The sequence below is a fragment of the Tenebrio molitor genome, chromosome 7 (genome assembly GCF_963966145.1).
Source record: "Tenebrio molitor chromosome 7, icTenMoli1.1, whole genome shotgun sequence".
Classification (NCBI taxonomy): Eukaryota; Metazoa; Arthropoda; class Insecta; order Coleoptera; family Tenebrionidae; genus Tenebrio; species Tenebrio molitor.
The window spans coordinates 15,446,063-15,465,717 of record NC_091052.1 but is presented as its reverse complement, the minus strand read 5'-3'; the positions used below and the strand labels follow the sequence as shown (position 1 = coordinate 15,465,717).

Below are 19,655 nucleotides of genomic sequence, written 5' to 3'. Positions count from 1 at the left end.
GCAAATGAGCAATTACTTAACGCGAATGGGGCAGTCCGCGGATTCGTCCCCGAATTATTGCCTCCGCGACACAATAATTCTTCCCTCTTCGGCGTATTTAATAAAATTCGGCCCCATCGTCCGCCTAATGCAATTTGTCTCGCTTTTGGTGTTCGGTGCAGTTTGATATAATTGTAATTGGCAGGAACTGGCCGCGCGTTATAACAAACTCCCTTCGGTGGCGTGTCCGCATGACAGTCGGAACACGGCAATTAACGAGAGATAAAGTGATTATGAAGAGCGGCGGCGCTCGTCCTACGTCCAAGGACGAGAGAGATGGCAGGACGAAGAGGTCGCCACGCTTCCGCCAACTGATATCTACCAGGATCGGGTTCGGATGCCCACCCTTTACTGCTGGGATTTACTCCGGAACGGATTTACGGCGCCTCCTACTTGAATTACTGCGGACTTGTTTTTATTTTTACGTCGAGCAATGGTTAATTTCGCACGAGGGTCTCGCTTTATTGTTCTTGTCCCGCCAACAATGCACAATCAACTAAAAGCCCCAAAAAATTTGCTCCGCGAGATGGACCTCTCATCGTTGATCCGGTGCCAAATGAATTTGAGTTTTCTTCCCCTTGCCTCTAAAATCAAAGATAAAATGAGTCGAAAAAGCAACTCACCACTTCATTATCCATGACAGTTTAGTTCGTGTCTGGGCCCTTTTAATTTTTGTTCCCATCTCATCTAGACGCCTGAATGGAAACGAACAAATCTTCAGTTTGTTGATGACAGGAATTACTTTTGACCCATCTTGTACGAAGTGCTCCTGAGTAAAATTATCTAAAATGACCTGCCGGAGAGAAAAACGCTTCGTCACCTCTTCAAGTTGTTTCGTTGCAATTGCTCGTGACCATCTCCATCGTCCCATATCAATCACACTCACGCACTCCTCATATGGAGGGATCCGCTGGACCAGATCCACATTGTCTCGCTCCTTGTTATGGAGACTTTACGGCATGCAGATCGTGCGATACAGATACACAAAAATCTGACGTTTTATTCACTCGTAAAAAAATGAAGGAAAAATAAATTTCAAAGTTGGACAGGTCCCGAGTAAATCTCGTGTATTCTGTCAGATTAATCCGGGGTTTGAACACACGTAAGTAGGCTCTCTCTCCCCTTGTATTCGGAGACTTTGGTCGCCGTGAGGCGGCAGTAATCCGGATCTTCATTCCGGGGAAAGTTCGTTATTAATTTTTAAAAACCCCCAATACGTTGTTTAATATCAGATGCAACAACACGGCGGGTATTAGCGCTTCTTAAGTCGCGCCCCGTCTCTTGGATTTTTATGATCTTGTGGTTTAATGAACTTTTTATGGGCCATTTTCATGCGGCTCTACCCCCTAAACGTTTAATACTAAAGCCTTAATGAAGGTATTTAATGGACATTAATGAAGTTTTTAACTTATTAATGCGGCTTTCTTGTTTTTTTGTTTCCTTCAGCGCCATCATCGCGACCGTTAACTGTCCCGCTTTGAAACCGTATAAAATTCCCTTAAACGAATTTACGAAAGCAGATAATCCGCGCCGAGGTGATTTACGTCTTCTTTTTTCGAACCAAGTGATAATATAGTAGACGGTGTCAGTGGTCGATCGGATTTTATCGGTTCATCTCAAATTATAAACTTAATGGTTTATAAATTATCGAGACGAACCGATCGTAAACACCCAGGATTTTTGCAATAACAACCAATTAAACTTTATTGTTTCCGCCGTAAAGATGAATAATAACGCAATTTATATTATTGCCAATATCTAACACGCTCGATGGAAAAGTGGGTGGAGTATCCCGACGGAGTTGCTGTTGGCAAACCCACGAAGTTGTCGGTCACGCTGATGTTCGACATATTTTCGAGTACCACACCGATCGTACACACTTCAAAAATACAACCATTGTATTCAGTTTTAGTGGGTGGGAATGTTACGAACGACATACATAACTTACCCGAAGACTGGCGGCTTTTATTCCCGGCAATTACGCCACTAGACAAGCACAATTTAAAATTGAGAAGAATGCGCTTTTGCGAAGGCGAACTCTTGCTTCTGGTCCCGAATTAATCTAGGAAACTTATGGTGGAAACACATAAATTCCGACGACGATGGAACATGTCTGTAATTTTGCCGCATCAACAACCCTTATCGCCGTTTCCTTCCAAGACTGTTGACCACGCTTCCAACGTAAGACTCCCAAAACTTATGCAAATGCCAACAGAGTCCGAGAAGGCGACTCCACATTTTTTTTAATTAGTTCTCGGTCGAAACTAGAGATTGCGATCTGGGAGATAATCAATTTCTATTTGGTGACATCGTGGGGCCCAGTCGAAGTAGCCGTTACAAGCTAAGTGGCAATAATCCGCGCACATCCACTCTTTAGATCGAATTTCAGATACCACAAAACCGACTCATCCAATTATTTCGAGAAAAACATTGCCGACATAAAAATCACGCCCACGTTCGAATCAAATCAACACATAATCTCGTTACAAAGTTTACTGCTTCGCGAATTGTTGGTGGCCGAATGTTTACCGGAGATGCTAATGCATTCGGACTTCTCGTTCGTTAAACCGTCCGAATGGGAGAGTGAAAACTGCAACAAATTTATTTTTGTCCTCAACGAGAGCGGAAGGTTTTATGTGGAAATTGTTTGCGTGCAGAATAATGGGCTTAACGTAAAGTTATAAATGTCAGTTGAGGAAACAGATTTACTGGCATCGTCGCTGTTTTATTGCCAGAAAAAGCAAATTATTTTAAAAAGTGCAAAAGCGGCACTAGTTCTTGTAGACACCGCACCCGAGCCCACCTAACTGGAAACTGTTAATTGGCAGCTAAAAAACATAACCTGACACACTATCAGATATCGACGAAGTTTTACACGGAAATTCTTGTAGATAGTCATCATAACGCTGGCGACGTTTAACAAACAAAATTCGCTGACGAAGACGCAGGAATCCTCCTCTGGAATCCTTTGTGTTTGCAGGAACGAGTTCCACCAAAATAAATAACAAAGATTCCTTATAAGTTATGGAAGACTTACAAGTTGTGTAAGTCGCGTTTCTTGAACTTTAATTCAGCTATTGAGTAGTTGGTCTGAGGCCGGGGGCTCTTTGCGCTCCCTTTGCCAACCACAACGCCCTCAATCAAGCAACTTCGTTCTCGATAACACCCCCGAAAGAGGATTACAAAACGTTGACAATGCACAAATCAGCGGTCGATTTTCGACGGATAAAAAGCGCAAAATATTTTTCTTTTGATTGCGGATAAAAACACTTAAATTGTGGGCGAATCCGGTCATAAACGGCCTAATGGGCAGTTGTATGGGCTGCTTGCGAACGGATATTTTTGACACGCAATGAAACAACGTGACCGGACTGCGAATGAGCTGAAAGCGAGTTGCCGCAATAAAATGCCTCCAACATTGTACACCACTATGTGAATATGACCATTCCGAAACCCTTTCCATGTAAATTGTACACACAACAGATCCATTCGCTATAAAATATGCCTTATTTGATTACCAGTCGGAATAAAATGCCTACATTAATTGCTGTCGTCGCCGCAGATTTATGGCAACTCGCGTGGGAATTCACTTTTTACCAAAAATCATTCGCGGTGATTAATGATCATTGATCACGGTGATAGTGTTGTACTTCTTTGGCGAATTTTTCTGATTAATTGCTCCCATAGGCTGAAACATACACAAATCGGTAAATAACCAAACGCTTTCTCCGATGAAAGATCGATTTGCTGGATGATGTGGCGCTTCGATTTAACCAAATTGGCGCCTGGATCGGTTTTTCTTAAGCAGAAATGCTGCATCACTACTGCATCAATAACTACTGGATTACTGGTCAGTCAGTTTTCTTATCTGAGCCTACCACGGCGATAATCAAAATACATCTGTATTTTTATATTGCAAAAAATAACGGGCGTTCAAATGAAATCCTGGGCTGGGAAGACGCTGGAAAGCGTCGATTGTTTTGCTTTTTCAAAGGGTAAATTGACCGTTGTAATTAGAGCTAACCTAAAATTTATAAACACAAATTGGTTCTGTTTTTTTTCTTTCTTTGCAGTGTTTTATATTAAAAATACAATAACTAACGATTCCTATTCTTGAAGCAAGTATCTAAAGGCACCCTTTTCTAAAAACAAACATGTTGAATTATGTGCCAATTAAACATAAACAAGTGTCATTCGTATCAAACGGCGGGAAATTCAAATTTTACACTGTTTCAAATGGTGTACTTTTTTCAACGCCTACTCAGCCTAGGTTTTCATTTGAACGCATGATATACCAACGAAATGTTAATATGTATGTAGTTGTTTTTATTTATTACATCATTGCATCCTCCAGTATATTTTAAATTATTTCAGTTATTAAAAATTAAATAAGATTTTCGCTCTTTTTATTGCATTCTAACGTTAAAATTAATCAACTTTTTAGAATCTAGCGGCACAGACACCAATTTAAACCCCACTAAATCTCTATTTAATGCACAGTGAATCACTAAATAAGATAAACACCATAACTGCTGAATTATGGATATTTTATTGGCCTGCTGGTACATCTTGTACATCATTTTTATTGTCTTATGCAAACTTGAAGACGCTTGTTAGTTGCACTTAATTTGACTTCTCGATAACTATTCCTAGTCATTTATTTAAGTGCTCTATTTACTTTATGTTGAACGCTAATCACTAAATAAATTGCTCAGCTGCAACTACTTCTGCACTAGTTGGTGGTTAATCCACGACTCTAGGAATTACTCCAGAACTTGACTTAATACTGGCGTAATACTTCTCATCCACTCCAACACAACGATTTCCCGATTAATTCGGAAATAAACGATTTCACGGGAAACGTACCAAGGAAGAAATCATCCTGGTCACCAGGATATTAAAAAAAAAACATTTCATTTTAAAACAGCAAACTCACTAAGAAAGTCGCATTTTATGTATTCGGACCATGGCCAACTGTATCGATATACACTAGACGTGTATACATGGCCGTTTCAATTTCAAAATAAAAGTGTTCCTAGAAAGCAAACCATGAACTACCCAAGGTTGGTAGAACTGACTAATTTGTATAATAGGTTGCCTCGTTGCCATTTAAAGCAATAGTCTGAATTTTTTCCCCCCGCAAAAGTTACTCGTGACGTCACAGTGTACTAAACTTTTACAACAGAGTCTGTCGATCATGCATTAGGTGTTCCATCGCTAGAATAAAGCCCAAAAAGCCACCCAATAAACCCCACGGAGCTTATAAACCTTGGGTTCTATTCGAACACCCCAAATTTCTGGGTTGATTTTACGTCACGAGTTACTTTCCCCCCCGCCCCGCAATTTTCAACGAGGCAACCTATTATACAAATTAGTCAGTTCTACCAACCTTGGAACTACCGTAAAGTAACGACATCTGTTGGATCCTTTCATAATAATTTTTTTAATTTGAAATTGTCAAATTGAACGTCACAAACGTCAGATTTTGGAAGTATTTTCTTACCTTTCTGTGCTCATTGTCAATTATAACATTTATTGTTCAGTTGATGATTGTCGTGTTTAGTTTCGTTGTGTTCATTTTAATTTATTAATTTCGAGTGACAAGCAAATTAACAGACAAATAACATACCTACGACAACTAACCGTTACCTAACCAAGAATATAAATTTGACAAGTTGACGTACTCGTAGATTGAAGATTGGTTAAAATTATAGTCGTATGGCGTCGCTACTTTACAGGAAATTTCAATTGTTTCATCGGAAGTTTTCTCTTATGGAGAAATTGCAAAATGAAACGGCCATGTATACACGTCTAGTGTATATCGATACAGTTGGCCATGATTCGGACCAAGCAGATTTGAGGATTTTTGACTTCTTCACCCATCAAAGCTCGATTTCACAGAAATCCTTCTGACGGTAGTGATTTAATTATTGAAGGAATTACAATGAACTACATACCGGGTGTAGAATTGGTTTACGAGACATAGGATTTTACATGTAAAAATAAAGAGTTTCAATTAATGGCTCCCCTAATATATAATGTTTTTTTCTAACATCTTGTGGTACTGAATGAAAAGCAAGAAAGGAGTTAATACAAAAATATTAAAAAGTAGCACTAGTCATGAAATTTGACTTAAAATATTATGTATTTGTCGGATGGTCCTTCAAATGAAGTCGTACAGAACTACAGGATGAATGAAAAGGTATCTTCCATTAAATGCTCAAACTTTTCTACAATTCTTCCAATTGTTTCTGTGGCAGGAATTGATCGGTCTGGGAAACCTGAAGCAAATGTTGTTTGGAAGTTGTTTAAAAAAGATCCTCCATAATAACATTTAAAGAAAGAAATACAATTTCATGCTTAGTATTACTTTTTACTGTTTTGTGTCAACTTTTTTCTTGCCTTTCTTTCAGTACCACAAGATGAAATGAGAAAAAAAGTAAGACTAAAATTAGACAGTAATTTTAATTCTCTCCAACTTTCATTTTAACTATTTTGCCGTAAAATTATTAGGTTAGCCAATAATTGAAACTCTTTATTTTTACATGTAAAATCCTGTCTCGCAAACCAATTCTACACCCGGTATATTATCTGTTTTTTTTTATCAAAGAACCACCACCTTCTGGTGTTGGTTTGCAATAATAAAATTTTACTAAATTTAAGGAATTTGGTGATATCTATTGGCTACACCTGCCAACGCCTCAAACTCGCATCTCGCTTCTCACATTTAAAATTTGAACGTATTAACCTCCTTGGTATTAACACATAACCTACATAACCTCAATTTATATATGATGAGATTTTTCATCCTAGGTCAAAAGGTGTAAATTGCAGTGCTGGTGGTTCTTTGATTAAAAAAAAAAAACAGATTATAATCACTTTGTATTCAAAATTCACGAAACTACTTCCACAGATAACCTTGAAACGGTTAGTAGTACATATTTTGAGAGGTCCTACCTTCGATTGCTTTGTCAATTTCATCATTTGACTTCTTAAAAAACCGGAAATTACTATTTGCTAATTCCATTAGCGCGTTTTCAACACAGTTTTTTGAAAAAATTGTACACAACACTCTGATACGGTAATGGCGTTGTTTATTTTTTGCGTCTCGGATGTCTCTGTTTTGTTTCCATAGTTACGAGTAAAATACGCACTTGATTTTTTAAAGTAAATTGTCAAAATTTTAAATGTCAGACAAAATGCGATTTTCTAACCGAATCTATTTCGTACCGGTTTTGACGAAATCTGCAGGTTTCGTGCGGCTGCCTTTGGACTGGTTTTTGTGCGGAAATGTGCAACAGAAAATTGCAGCACACGTATTTAATATTCAATCTGCAATTGTAGCCGTGTACACGCACGCATTCTATCCAAACCGTAATGAATATTAAATGGATATTAGCAGTGATATCGGTGGATGCATGTGCCACAGGTTCTGCCACATTAGTATTCAAATAGTGAAGTCCGTATTTATCATTGGGCCGACAACACCCGGAATAATTTATTTGGCGACGTCGGCCTGTTGACGTTTCGAGCCGAAAAAACCGTCCCCAGATTCGGTCCTGTGGCGTGAAGTTGACCAATGGTGCAATAATTTAAACGAGGGTGCACCTGATATCGGCAGTTTTTCCGATGGATAAACGCACTGATCGCATCAAGTGGGGCCAATTTAAAAACCTCACCCACATGACACGAACAAAGTGCCATCATCGGATTGTGGCAAATTTACTTGTTCATCAGGGGATTTGGAGAGTTTTTATTTTTCCGTTGCGTGCTCTCCGATACGGATTTCGAAAGATTTACATAAACATTGTGGCCGACACAAATGATTATTTCTCACGAAATATGCGACGACTTAATTTTTACAACATTTATTTGCCTAAAAGGGTTTTTATCTGATTGAATTCTGAACGCGAACGGTTTTATTTTTGCCGGGATAGGTTCCGGAGAATTTGCATTTTTATCACGGCGCGCTGGGAAAATGCAGCCCTCGGAATTAAGAAATAAAGCGGTTTTCTGGGATGGGCCGAAGAGATCGCTTTACACGATAATGATGCTCATCCCGAGAATTATTCTCTCGTTTTCTTATAAGAGCGCGAGACACGCACCAGGAACTAATATTTACAAGCAAATAAACAACGGAGAATGCAACGATTTCCACCAGCTGCGGCTTGCATTAAGCCAACATTGTTTTCCGCGGGTTTTACGTCGACATCTGCCATCAACCTTTGCATTTTATTCCAAATACCGATGCCGTTGCTTTGCATGGATCCGCACGCCCCCGAAACAACTGGCGGTGACAATTTCCTCCATAAATTCGCACTGCAAAATTTAATTAAAATCGACAATTATTCCCGCCTGTCCGTTCTCCACAATTTTTTAAAAGAATCGTGTCTCGACTGTGTTTCAAAACAAAGATTTTACATTGTCACAACATACCTCGATAAAAATGCCGATTGTCAATCAAAACTGATGTGAAAATCTCTGCAAACATGTCCACAATCCGCGTTGGACAGCTGGCCAGCAATTACCGTCAATCAGGGAATTTTTAAAAATTTATTTTAATCAAATTCGCACTCTCCTGCTCCGGATAGCTCATTTGTCGTTTTGTGATTATTATTCTGAATCGGTACTGTGATAAATTCGGGGTTGCCTTATTTATTCCACCCCTTAGATTCGTCGTAAATTAAGAGAAATTTAAAACATTACCGTAAAACTGTAATAAGCTAAGAAATTCAATGCGTCGCAAAGAAAACTACTCTCCGTAGTCCCATAAATTTTATAATCGCACATAAAACTAATTCAAATGCTGAAAACTTGTAAGATAATAAAACTATAATCGGTCATAAGTCACGAGATATTTTATTAATTCCCGAGAGGTTGAGACCGGAAAAGTAATTTTTAATTGATTTGAGAAATGGTACGAAAAGGGCCAAAAACATATTGGTGATTTAAAAAAAAAACCTGTGACTCAGCAGTGCGCTCTAATGAAAACATTACAACACACGGTTTTCAAAGATTGTTTACACCATCGCAAATTTGTCCACCCATCGAGCAAGAGGTTAATCGATCTTATAAATATGTAAACATGTCGACTTCATTTGAGCAATAAAAACCGTCGCCGCCCCTCGATGAATCGTATAATGTATTAGTTTTAATCCTTCTCTTGTTCGTACGTTCGGGCAATTTAAATTGTAAAAATTGGAATATTCCGCCGTGGTAAAATTGGCACATGTGGGAGCCCGGGGGAGTGTTCGGAAAACGCAAATTCCGTCATTCGCAATCAAATAAAAATTATTGAATGGTAAACGCGACAATTTCCGATTAGTTTGTGTACCCTGCAAATAAAACGCCTCGATGTCTATTTACAAGTTTGTTGCATTTAATATTTGCAACTCTTGATTATTCCCACGCGAATGTCAACCTAATCTGAAGCCATTAAGAACATTCTCACATACAACGCAAAGTTTGACTCGCCCCAAGATTTATCGAACTGTTCGTACATTAATTAAATAAATTGTTCGATCAAGTCCGGTTGCAAATCCGCTGTCAACTTTGAGACGGCTCTCGAATTTATCCCAACCGAAAAATGATTGTATTGTCACTGCAATCGCATCGGAAGACTCTCAATAATGAGCCTGATTCGGATCATATCTCCCTGAACGGTCGTTTGTCAAACGTGACAAGAGGCGAAGTCGACAAGACAGGCCCCATTGTTTTTTTTTCCTCCTATCTAATTACTCCCATGTATGCGGAGGAGAAATCAGATTGGAAAAAATTGACGAAACACCGAAAATTTGTGTACTTAGGTCTGGACGCTAACGAGGCACGGTCGGCGTTTAAAGGGCCGCGTGACGTAATATTTACGCTTCCAAACTAAAAATTAACACAAAGCTGTTGTGTTTGCTCAAAAATTAAAAGCGTTTGTCCGGTGCATTCAAAACGTATTATATTTTACGTTGACCAAACGTTTGAAGTTCAAAACCCCTGCTAAAACAAACATCAATCCCGTTCGTTTTGTTAAGCCAATTACGACGCTTATGATTTATCGTCGGTGAATAGACCGTAATTAATCCGCCGAAACTGGTCTATGGCTTTTATTAAATTATTAAATTTTAATCAAATTAGCCGGCCACTCGAGCGAGGATCCCATTGTTTCGACCCTCCGCCACCTGCTGTAAATTTCTTAGCAACTCCGGAACGCCGAGTAAAAGAAACTATTATTCTTCCATCGGAGAGGCAGGAACTGGGCCAACACTAATTTGCCCAATTTGTTTATTTATTTATGCGTTCAGGTCCGTCGGTCTTTTGTGTTCAAATAAACATTAGTGTTGTCATGATTTGGTTGGGCGTGCTGGACCCATCCGAGCTGGTGTTAAATCTGTCGCTTCATGTGATTTTAATTGGCGGAAGTGACATCCTAGCTCGGCGGCGGCCGCACAAAGAATCCTGTTATTATTAGCCGCGGTAGTCGAGTGCAGAAACTTTTCGCTCCTGATTATTAATAGCACCGATCTATCAAGGCGCAAAGTAATTCATGAAATATTAATGAATTCTTTCAAAGTTTCGTGAAACATTGTTGCATAAAGTCACCGAGATTGGCGCGATTTATCCTGAAAATACGAGGTTGATTGTACACAGCAACACGGCGGAGCATTTGATTGAGGGATTTAATTGAATAAAGGGGAGCCACGTCAAGAATACGAACTGGATCCATTTCATAAGAAATGCCCTTCGAGCTGCCGGCCATAAAGTCCATTTTACACTCCGACAACGACGGTTTAATCCAATTATCCTGTCGAAATGGAATTAATCGAACGGAATTCGATTTTTGTTTTAATTGTGAGTGGCATGATGACAAAGTTTGATTTTTTGTTGCAGGGATTTGCAAGGGAACAACATCACCGTGCTGTTCGAGTCGGACTTTCAGGATCTGGGAAAGCTGCGAATTCTGTAAGTTTGCAACGTTGACTCTTTGAGATCGCTCGGAATTAGCGAAATCGGTCATGAAGGAAGCACAGATCGGGCTGAAAATGTTGTTTGTTTTTCAGGCAATTGACAGATAACCAGATTCACACTATTGAAAAAGACGTTTTTCAGGATCTTGTAAATTTAGAGCGATTGTAAGTGGCGAGAAACGAAACGAAAACGAATTTTATCTAAAAATGTTTGTTTGTAGACGGCTTAATGGAAATCATATTCGACACATTCCAGACAACTTGTTTTCCACTACGCCTAATTTATTTCGATTGTAAGTACGAAAAGCTCCACCGAAAGCTCTCACCGTTTCACCACTAATCAAACCTGAAACTAATAAAAATTCACGCTTCGAACGTGTAGGAGTCAACTAATGGCGAATCTAAGACGCTTCCTGTTCTAGCCTCTCTTTATTAACTTATTAAGTCGGACCGACTTTTTTCACTGGTTACATTACGATCATGTCTTCATGATATACTGACCTTAAGTATGCAATTATGCTAATCTCACATTGGCCGACTTTGATTTATTGTAATTTATTCCGATCATCTTCGGAGATATACTCGATTATAACATGATTAACGTCAATATTAAAAACTTATTTGCCAACAGAAGGCAAATTGGCGCTCAGACCTATCTGATCACTGTGATTTCTTCCAGGGATATCAGCCATAACATGATTTCTGTAATCGGTAGGAAGACCCTCAGGGGAATCACGGCAATAAAAAATTTGTGAGTTAAGTGAATCCCTCGAATTCGAACGACACTTATTTTTCCATTTACAGACAACTCGACAATAATCGAATCACTTGCATCGACGATCAAGCTTTGAGGAGCTTCAAGGACCTAGAGATTCTGTAAGTACCTCTTGGAAAATCGAAATCTTAACGAACAGAATTTCTTTTCTACAACCGAAAAACATTAAATCATTTTTGAGTTATTAATTTCGTCATTGTGAAATAACAGGGACCAGTGATTTGACTCTTGAGGCACACCAGACGTTGTCGTGATCCAAAAATTAATACGGTGGCTCGCTGCAATAAATAATAAGAAAGCATCCACGTTGTTGAAGTGAAAACTTCTTTAGGCGCGCCACATAGGTACATTTTATTCCCGGGCAGTGAATTAGTTTCATGCGACACGGTAAAATCGTTCGCAGCACAAGCTAAAATCGGAAAATCGTTCGCAGCACGACACGGCAAGCTAAAATCAAGGGAGTCGAGTTTTTTAGCGGAGCGAGCGAAAAACAATCAACTGTGCGTCACTTGTCAATTTTAAATTTTCATTGTACGTTGTGTTGTGACCTGACTGACCTCAGTGCAGAGCTGCAGGAGTAACTGTATGTATAATACAGGAGATTTCACGAGTGATAATAAGCCTGACGTAATTTAAAATGCAACCCACACTATATTTCCGAAAAAAGCTGGCTACTGTCATCAAAATGTCCGGCTTTTTTTGAAAATGTATTGTGGGTTGAATTTATTATTCGGTCAGGCTTGTTATCATTCGTGAAATACCCTGTATAGTTTTATATAATATAAAGGATAAAGACACGACAAATATTGTAAGTTTACAGATGAATGTAGGATTTAATAAGTACCTACGTAATTCTCAATTATATGGCTTCAACAAGTCATCTAGGTATTTGAAAAATGTGTGTGGCAAAATGTGAAAAGGAAAATTGACAAATTATCATAACACAGAGTATTGTTATGAAAACTTGTGTTGTGTTCAATATCATCGTCAAGAAAATAAAACTTAAACCTCCAAACCTAACCTCACAAATTTTGCCAGAGTGTACCTCTAAAAGCGGACGCACCTATTTGCAGTTTCTATTGAAAAATACAGATTTTTGATGTTTATTATTTAAAAACAGCATTGGATTTAAATAATATTAAAAAAGTATATCATCCATAATGATATATTTTTTATAGAATAGGTAGGTTTTCACTTCTTATAAACAAATAATCGTGGCCCCACCCTTGCAACACCCCGCAGGATATTTATTAGTTTATGGTAATTCTGTGTTGAAAGCCATCATCTCTTGCTGCCAGTTTTCGACGGAATATGGCGTTGTGGTCTGTTTAGGTCAGGTAAAACCGCTTAAATGCGCCTAAGAGACCACTAAAACGTGATCAACTCATCGTTGGTATAATTCACAGAGGGGGGCGAAACCGGAGTTTCACTCGATAAATTCCATCGTGGTCCGTTTCAAAAATCAAAAACCTCAACACTATTCGAACGTGAATTCTGGTTTTAGGTAGATTTCGTTAATTTGTATCGATTGTTTGTTTCCATTAAAATTCCGCCGAGCTTCTCGTTCGCAATTTAAAGCCGCTTTACGTCCGATCGCCGGTTATGATACACAACGTAATAAAACGAACAGTAAGGATACATTGTATATGGCAATATTGCAAGGATAATAGCAATGGCACAACTGTATTTTAGTGCAACAGGTGCATTAGCATTACTGCAGTGTTATCCCGGAAAATGGCCACGTACTTATTAACAGAGTCAACATTAACGATCGCTTCCTCGCAAGAAAGTATGTATTTGAATGAACTCAGAAAAAAGCGCGCACTGAGAAAAAAAACTTGTCTGCTTACCTGAATTTTAATATGACTCGGGGACGGTTCTTGTTCTGTTAAATGAAATTTTAAATTAAAGAAGGAAACTCATAAATGAATCAAATAAAGTGGCAATAAGAACACGATGACGCCGTTTGGCTGCTGCCGAGAGTCGTATTTCACGAAATTAGCAACAATAATTAACAGACGTTCTTGCGGATGTTGGTAAATAGGAAGACATGTCAACTTACAAATCGTACTCTAAAAATAAGCGACTCGACTTCAGAGAGCGCACCTCCATCAGAAAAACCATCAAAGTAAATCCGTGCAGACGTTCCTCCCCTTTGATGTCCAGAGGATCGATTTTAATAAACTCGATTTACCGTCAACAGGACTCTGAATAACAACAACCTCACGTGGATCGGCAAAGATATGTTTAGCAACATGTTCCGACTGCGGACTCTCAGACTCAGCGACAACCTCCTCCACTGCGACTGCCAGTTGTCGTGGTTGGCCAGGTATCTGAGGCATTCACCACGACTTGCCCAATACACCAGGTGTCATTCACCCAACCATCTCAAAGGACAAAACATCGCGGACCTGCAGGATCAGGAGTTCAAGTGTTCGGGTGAGTCGAACGCCTGACTGGCAGGCAACCAGTTAAACAACCTGTTGATCAACCCACCACCCTTTCCACCGGCGCGTTTACGCTGTGGAATGATTGATGGGACAGGTGAATATGAGAGATTTTTGCAGGTCTGGCCGAAAGAGCGATCAACGGCGAGTGTATTAGCGAACCTCAATGTCCGCATCCCTGCAGATGCGGCGACGGAATCGTGGATTGCCGCGAGAAGGGATTGAGCAAAGTGCCGGATCATCTTCCGGAAGGAACCACGGAATTGTAAGATTTTTTCGATTCCTAATTATCTGCAGTTCGGTTTGCCGCCGACAGATGGCGCTGGCGAAAGTTCTCGCGCACTTAAGCTTCCCGACGGCGGATATAAAGCGGCGAGATGAAAGTGCGTTCCAAAAAAGGGTGCTTGCTACTTTATAGCACATGAGGTTCACAGCCTCGTGGGGTATGGCAATCAAGACATACCCAGCACATAATTTTTGAACACGTGGAGCTGTTTCTTGGCATTGATCCAGAGGCGCTCCCATTTTTAATAATTAAATCATAATAATCATTAATCCTCAATTGGATTTTTTATTGATGAATGTTGTTGTAATATCACGCCCGTTATACCTGTAACACCCGACCCTACATATTTCATCTCATCTGATCCCTGATCGATCCACTACACCGCCTGAGCATTGAACAAGTTTCATTTGGCAGTTTAGCACTAAAAAAATGTACTTGAAGAAACTGACAAGACTGTGTTACTGTCCATCAATTTTAATTATTGAAAATTGACATAAATTTCTTGATTTTTGTAATATTTAATTGATACAATGATTTTCTTGTGCAACATGACATTAAAAGTCACCAGTTTTATTGGCAACTCAAACAATAATCGGTTTTATTGTTTTCAACTGTCATAAATTCTCATTATTCTCCTTTGTAAATTGCCTCTTAACTGACAGGTCTTGAAAATTTTGTCAAAAGCAAATGCGAAACCATTTTTAAGCTTCAGGGACGTCGTTTATAGCTATTAAGACAACAAGGGTTTTATAGACGATTTAAAAATCGAGATCGTAGTTTAAATCAGAGCGACCGCAGGGAGCGAGGATTTAATAGATCGAGATTTTTAAACTATAAAACACGCGTTGTCTTCAAGATTTTTTCTAACACTAACATCTTATCAGAAATTTTAATAAATTCAGAAATTATTCGAGGCGCGTCACAATACACAAAATGCGGAGGTTGCCGTAAGTACTATGGTAATAATATCAACAAATTTGGAAAAAAACAATTTTCATCGTTGAAATGTGCCAAAACGTTCCAGAAGAAATAAGAAAAAAGGGGCAATTTGTTACCAATGAAGTCTAAAAGTGCATACGAAAAGGTGTATGTTTCGTTTCAAGGCCGGAACAATAAAAAAATCATCACGGAGGTAACGGAAGATGTCATTTTGGCTTTTCTTGATATGGGGTAAGCGTGTAGAACTTCATTAAAACTTAATTCACACTACGGCAAGAATCATTTGAAGAAAATGTACAGATTGCCATTTTCGATGGCCGGGCACATGCATTGGATGAAACAGCAGAAGTTAAAGAAGAAGATGTTAGGAACAAGAGCACGAAGCTAATATGGCAATTCCAATTCAATAATTGTACTTTTCACTTTTGTGATAATTACTGTAAAAATGATGAATAAAATGTTACTTGAATGATGTGTGTGAGCGTATTTTATGACTCTATAAGATACGTTGCTATTGACGACGTGTCTTATAGAGACAAGCGTATTTTATGGGAAACATAAGGTGTGAGCTCAAATGCACCATGGAAACAGTATAAGATATTAGTGTTAGAAAAAAACAATAACATTTTGTATACAATTCGTTTCTGGGTAAATTGGGCTTTTCTAATTGCCCTCGAGGCCTTAAAACCCTCGCTAAGCTCGTGTTTTAATCTTGTCCCTCGGGCAATTAGAAAAGCCCAATTTACACAAAAACTCATTACATAAATAACTATTATTGTCAACCCAAACAATAATCAGTTTTATTGCCAAAAAAATTATTAATTGTTGCTCATGCAATTCCCCAAACAATTTTTGATTGATGAATTTGCATGTTTTTTAAGGCGGCTGGAACAAAACGAAATAGTGGAACTTCCTACAAAAGTCTTTGCTGCACACAAACGCTTGAGGAGAATGTAAGTTCGGACAACTCCCCTGTCCTTTTTCTCTTACAAATTATTTTCTAGAGATCTAAGCAACAATAAAATTTCAAAAATTGCATCTGACGCCTTCCAAGGATTGAAGGCGTTAACTTCCTTGTAAGTATCTGAAATCTGATACTTTCCAACATTTTTCAAATCAATTTTGCAGAGTTTTGTACGGAAATAAAATAAAGGACCTTCCGTCTGGAGTTTTCCAGGGCCTGGTATCTTTACAACTTCTGTAAGTATAACTACATTCGTCAACTTCATCACGCTGTCTCTCCCTGTTTCAGCCTTTTGAACGCCAACGAAATCTCGTGTATAAGAAAAGACACCTTTCGAGATCTCCACAGCTTGAGCCTCCTGTAAGTACCCTGTAACTTCCAAACGAAAACTAAATAGTATAATTACAGATCTCTGTACGACAACAACATCCAATCACTTGCAAACGGTAGTTTCGACTCCTTACGGAGCATCCAAACTCTGTAAGTTCCGACAAGTGTGAAACTCCGCGATTTATCACTTTCATTTCAGCCACTTGGCCCGCAACCCCTTCATCTGCGACTGCAATTTAAAATGGCTAGCGGAGTATCTCCACCGGAACCCTATCGAAACTTCGGGTGCTCGATGTGACACCCCGAAACGGATGCAAAGACGCAGGATTGAAGCGCTGAAGGACGAAAAGTTTAAATGTAAGGGTAAGCACCTCCACTTGATTAATTCAGTGGTCATGGTGTTCATTTTTTTAACAATTCATACATAAAACGATTAACATATCATCGGAATTTTCAAAATCTCGAAAAGTGAGGGAAAACCTTTTACAGGTCAAGAAGAATTTCGCACCCGTCACGCAGGCGACTGCGTAATTGATAATGCTTGCCCGTCCGGATGTACCTGTGACGGGACGATTGTCGATTGTTCCGGAAAAGGGTTGAAGGAGATACCTCGCGACGTACCACTGTACACGACAGAACTGTAAAAAAAAACAGATTGTTATTAAGTTCGTGTCGTAACTGTGGAGTTTCAGACTGTTTCACGATAACGAGTTGGGGCGGATCAAGTCCGACGGACTGTTCGGCAGACTTCCGAATTTGATTCGACTGGACCTGAGAAGAAATCAAATAACCGGAATCGAAGAAAACTCATTCGAGGGCGCTTCGAAAATTTATGAACTGTACTGACTTGTTCCATCCAGTTTAATCTTCATTAAATTCTTCCCATTTTAGATTCCTATCCGAAAACAAACTCTTGGAAATACACAACAAAATGTTCTTGGGACTGCACAACTTGAAACTTTTGTCGCTCAACAACAATCAAATCACTTGCGTCATGCCTGGATCTTTCGATCATTTGCCATCTCTGCACACTTTGTAAGTTTGATCTCGCTTTATCCCCTTACGAATATCGATTATTTCAGGAACCTCATGCAAAATCCGTTCATGTGCAACTGTCACTTGGCCTGGTTTTCCGAATGGTTGAAAAACAAAGGTCTCAGCGGATCAGCACCGAAATGTGCCGGTCCGGCAAGAGTCAAAGACGTTCTAATTAAAGAGCTTCCCAAAAACGAATTCAAATGCACAAGTACTGGTATTTCGGAGTTTCCAACAACATGTAACGCTCTTTTTTAGGTGACAACGATCAAGGTTGTTTGGGTGAAAACTACTGTCCGCCGAAATGTTCTTGTACAGGAACAGTTGTCAGATGTTCTAGAGCTAAACTGACCGAAATTCCCAGAGGAATCCCACCAGAAACGTCGGAACTCTATTTGGATATCAACGAAATCACCAGGATCCAAACCGACAGGATCAGCCATTTGAAGTCCTTGACCAGACTGTACTTTGTCGACAACAAGTGATGTTGTCATTTTCATGACAGTCTTGTTTCAGGGATTTGAGCAGCAACCATATTGGGATGTTATCAAATTATACGTTCGCCAATCTGTCAAAATTGTCTACCTTGATCATCAGCTACAACAGACTGCAGTGTGTTCAACGCGGCGCGTTGACAGGGCTGAAGTCGTTGAGGATATTGTGAGTAGCGTAAAGTACAAAATTCGAGTAGTAATCACGATTTTCAGGTCCCTGCACGGCAACCAAATCTCGATGATTCCCGAAGGAACCTTCGCGAACCTAAAATCCATCAGTCACATGTAAGTCTCGAGCGAAACCCCCCAAATGGCCAATAATATTTCCAGTTTTTTCCAGAGCTTTAGGCTCCAACCCCCTCTACTGCGACTGTTCCCTGAGATGGTTGTCCGACTGGGTGAAAGTCGATTACGTCGAACCCGGAATCGCCCATTGCGCCGAACCCGCAAACATGAAAGATAAATCCATCTTATCGACACCGTCTTCGGCATTCCAGTGCAAAGGTCAGTGCGGATCTCGTCTCGACCGCGATTCTAAATTCCTTCCTGAACAGGCAAAGTCAGCAACGAAATCATGGCGAAATGCGACGCTTGCTTCACCTTCCCGTGCAAGAACGGCGGCAAATGCCTCACGCAACCGGAACGCGACTACCAATGCGATTGCGCTCCCGGATTTCACGGGAAAAATTGCGAATTCATGATCGACGCCTGCTACGGCAATCCTTGTCGCAACGGCGCCAGTTGCAAAGTACTCGAAGAGGGACGATTCAGTTGTCTTTGTCTCGCGGGATTCAGCGGGATGAGGTGCGAAACGAACATAGACGACTGCGACAATAACAAGTGCCAAAATAACGCCACCTGTGTCGACCTTGTCAACACTTATCAGTGTAAATGTCCGGCAGGATTCATGGGTACGTTCTCCCTCGAGTTTGCACAATTTCGAACGCTACATTTTAGGTCAATTTTGCGAGACCAAAATTCCCTTTTGTACCGACAAGTACAACCCCTGCAAGAACAACGCCAGATGCGTCGATCATGACACTTATTACACTTGCGAGTGTTTACCTGGGTTCAAGGGCGAGAACTGCACCATGAACGTCGACGACTGTGAGAATCACATGTGTCAAGTGAGTTCACAAGAAATTACGCCAGACGTACTAAGTTGTCGGTTTCAGAATGGCGGTACTTGCATCGACGGCATCAACGATTACAAGTGCAAATGTGACGGCGATTTCAGCGGAAAATTCTGCGAAATTACAGCTTTAGTGGCCATGATGTACCCCCAGACTTCTCCGTGTCAGCATCACGACTGCGTCCATGGGGTCTGTTTCCAGCCGTCGGGCTCCAACGACTACCTCTGCAAATGTGCCCCAGGATATTCAGGTACAGAA

The 19,655-nt window shown here is 39.9% G+C and overlaps 1 protein-coding gene, 1 long non-coding RNA gene and 1 other non-coding gene across 4 annotated transcripts in view; all 3 read left to right on the top strand.

Annotated features, from left to right (window-relative positions):
• The window catches only part of sli (slit guidance ligand), a 117,021-nt gene that overhangs the window by 93,842 nt on the left and 3,524 nt on the right, over window positions 1-19,655 (top strand). For both annotated transcript variants that reach the window (XM_069053019.1, XM_069053018.1), the window contains exons 3-26: window positions 10,918-10,989; window positions 11,088-11,159; window positions 11,216-11,287; window positions 11,674-11,745; window positions 11,799-11,870; window positions 13,973-14,208; window positions 14,337-14,481; window positions 16,323-16,394; window positions 16,446-16,517; window positions 16,570-16,641; window positions 16,694-16,765; window positions 16,814-16,885; window positions 16,935-17,098; window positions 17,225-17,375; window positions 17,428-17,574; window positions 17,627-17,770; window positions 17,818-17,981; window positions 18,029-18,233; window positions 18,287-18,430; window positions 18,478-18,549; window positions 18,605-18,768; window positions 18,819-19,175; window positions 19,222-19,391; window positions 19,440-19,647. In XM_069053019.1, the coding sequence (XP_068909120.1) occupies window positions 10,918-10,989; window positions 11,088-11,159; window positions 11,216-11,287; window positions 11,674-11,745; window positions 11,799-11,870; window positions 13,973-14,208; window positions 14,337-14,481; window positions 16,323-16,394; window positions 16,446-16,517; window positions 16,570-16,641; window positions 16,694-16,765; window positions 16,814-16,885; window positions 16,935-17,098; window positions 17,225-17,375; window positions 17,428-17,574; window positions 17,627-17,770; window positions 17,818-17,981; window positions 18,029-18,233; window positions 18,287-18,430; window positions 18,478-18,549; window positions 18,605-18,768; window positions 18,819-19,175; window positions 19,222-19,391; window positions 19,440-19,647 (3,191 nt within the window). The remainder of the gene's footprint in view (window positions 1-10,917; window positions 10,990-11,087; window positions 11,160-11,215; window positions 11,288-11,673; window positions 11,746-11,798; window positions 11,871-13,972; window positions 14,209-14,336; window positions 14,482-16,322; window positions 16,395-16,445; window positions 16,518-16,569; window positions 16,642-16,693; window positions 16,766-16,813; window positions 16,886-16,934; window positions 17,099-17,224; window positions 17,376-17,427; window positions 17,575-17,626; window positions 17,771-17,817; window positions 17,982-18,028; window positions 18,234-18,286; window positions 18,431-18,477; window positions 18,550-18,604; window positions 18,769-18,818; window positions 19,176-19,221; window positions 19,392-19,439; window positions 19,648-19,655) is intronic.
• LOC138134660 (uncharacterized) lies at window positions 14,488-15,917 on the top strand. Its single transcript, XR_011160783.1, has 2 exons — window positions 14,488-15,672; window positions 15,731-15,917. It is a non-coding gene; the product is annotated as an uncharacterized lncRNA (long non-coding RNA).
• On the top strand, window positions 14,610-14,739 carry LOC138136124 (U11 spliceosomal RNA). The gene has a single exon (XR_011161176.1). It is a non-coding gene; the product is annotated as a U11 spliceosomal RNA (small nuclear RNA).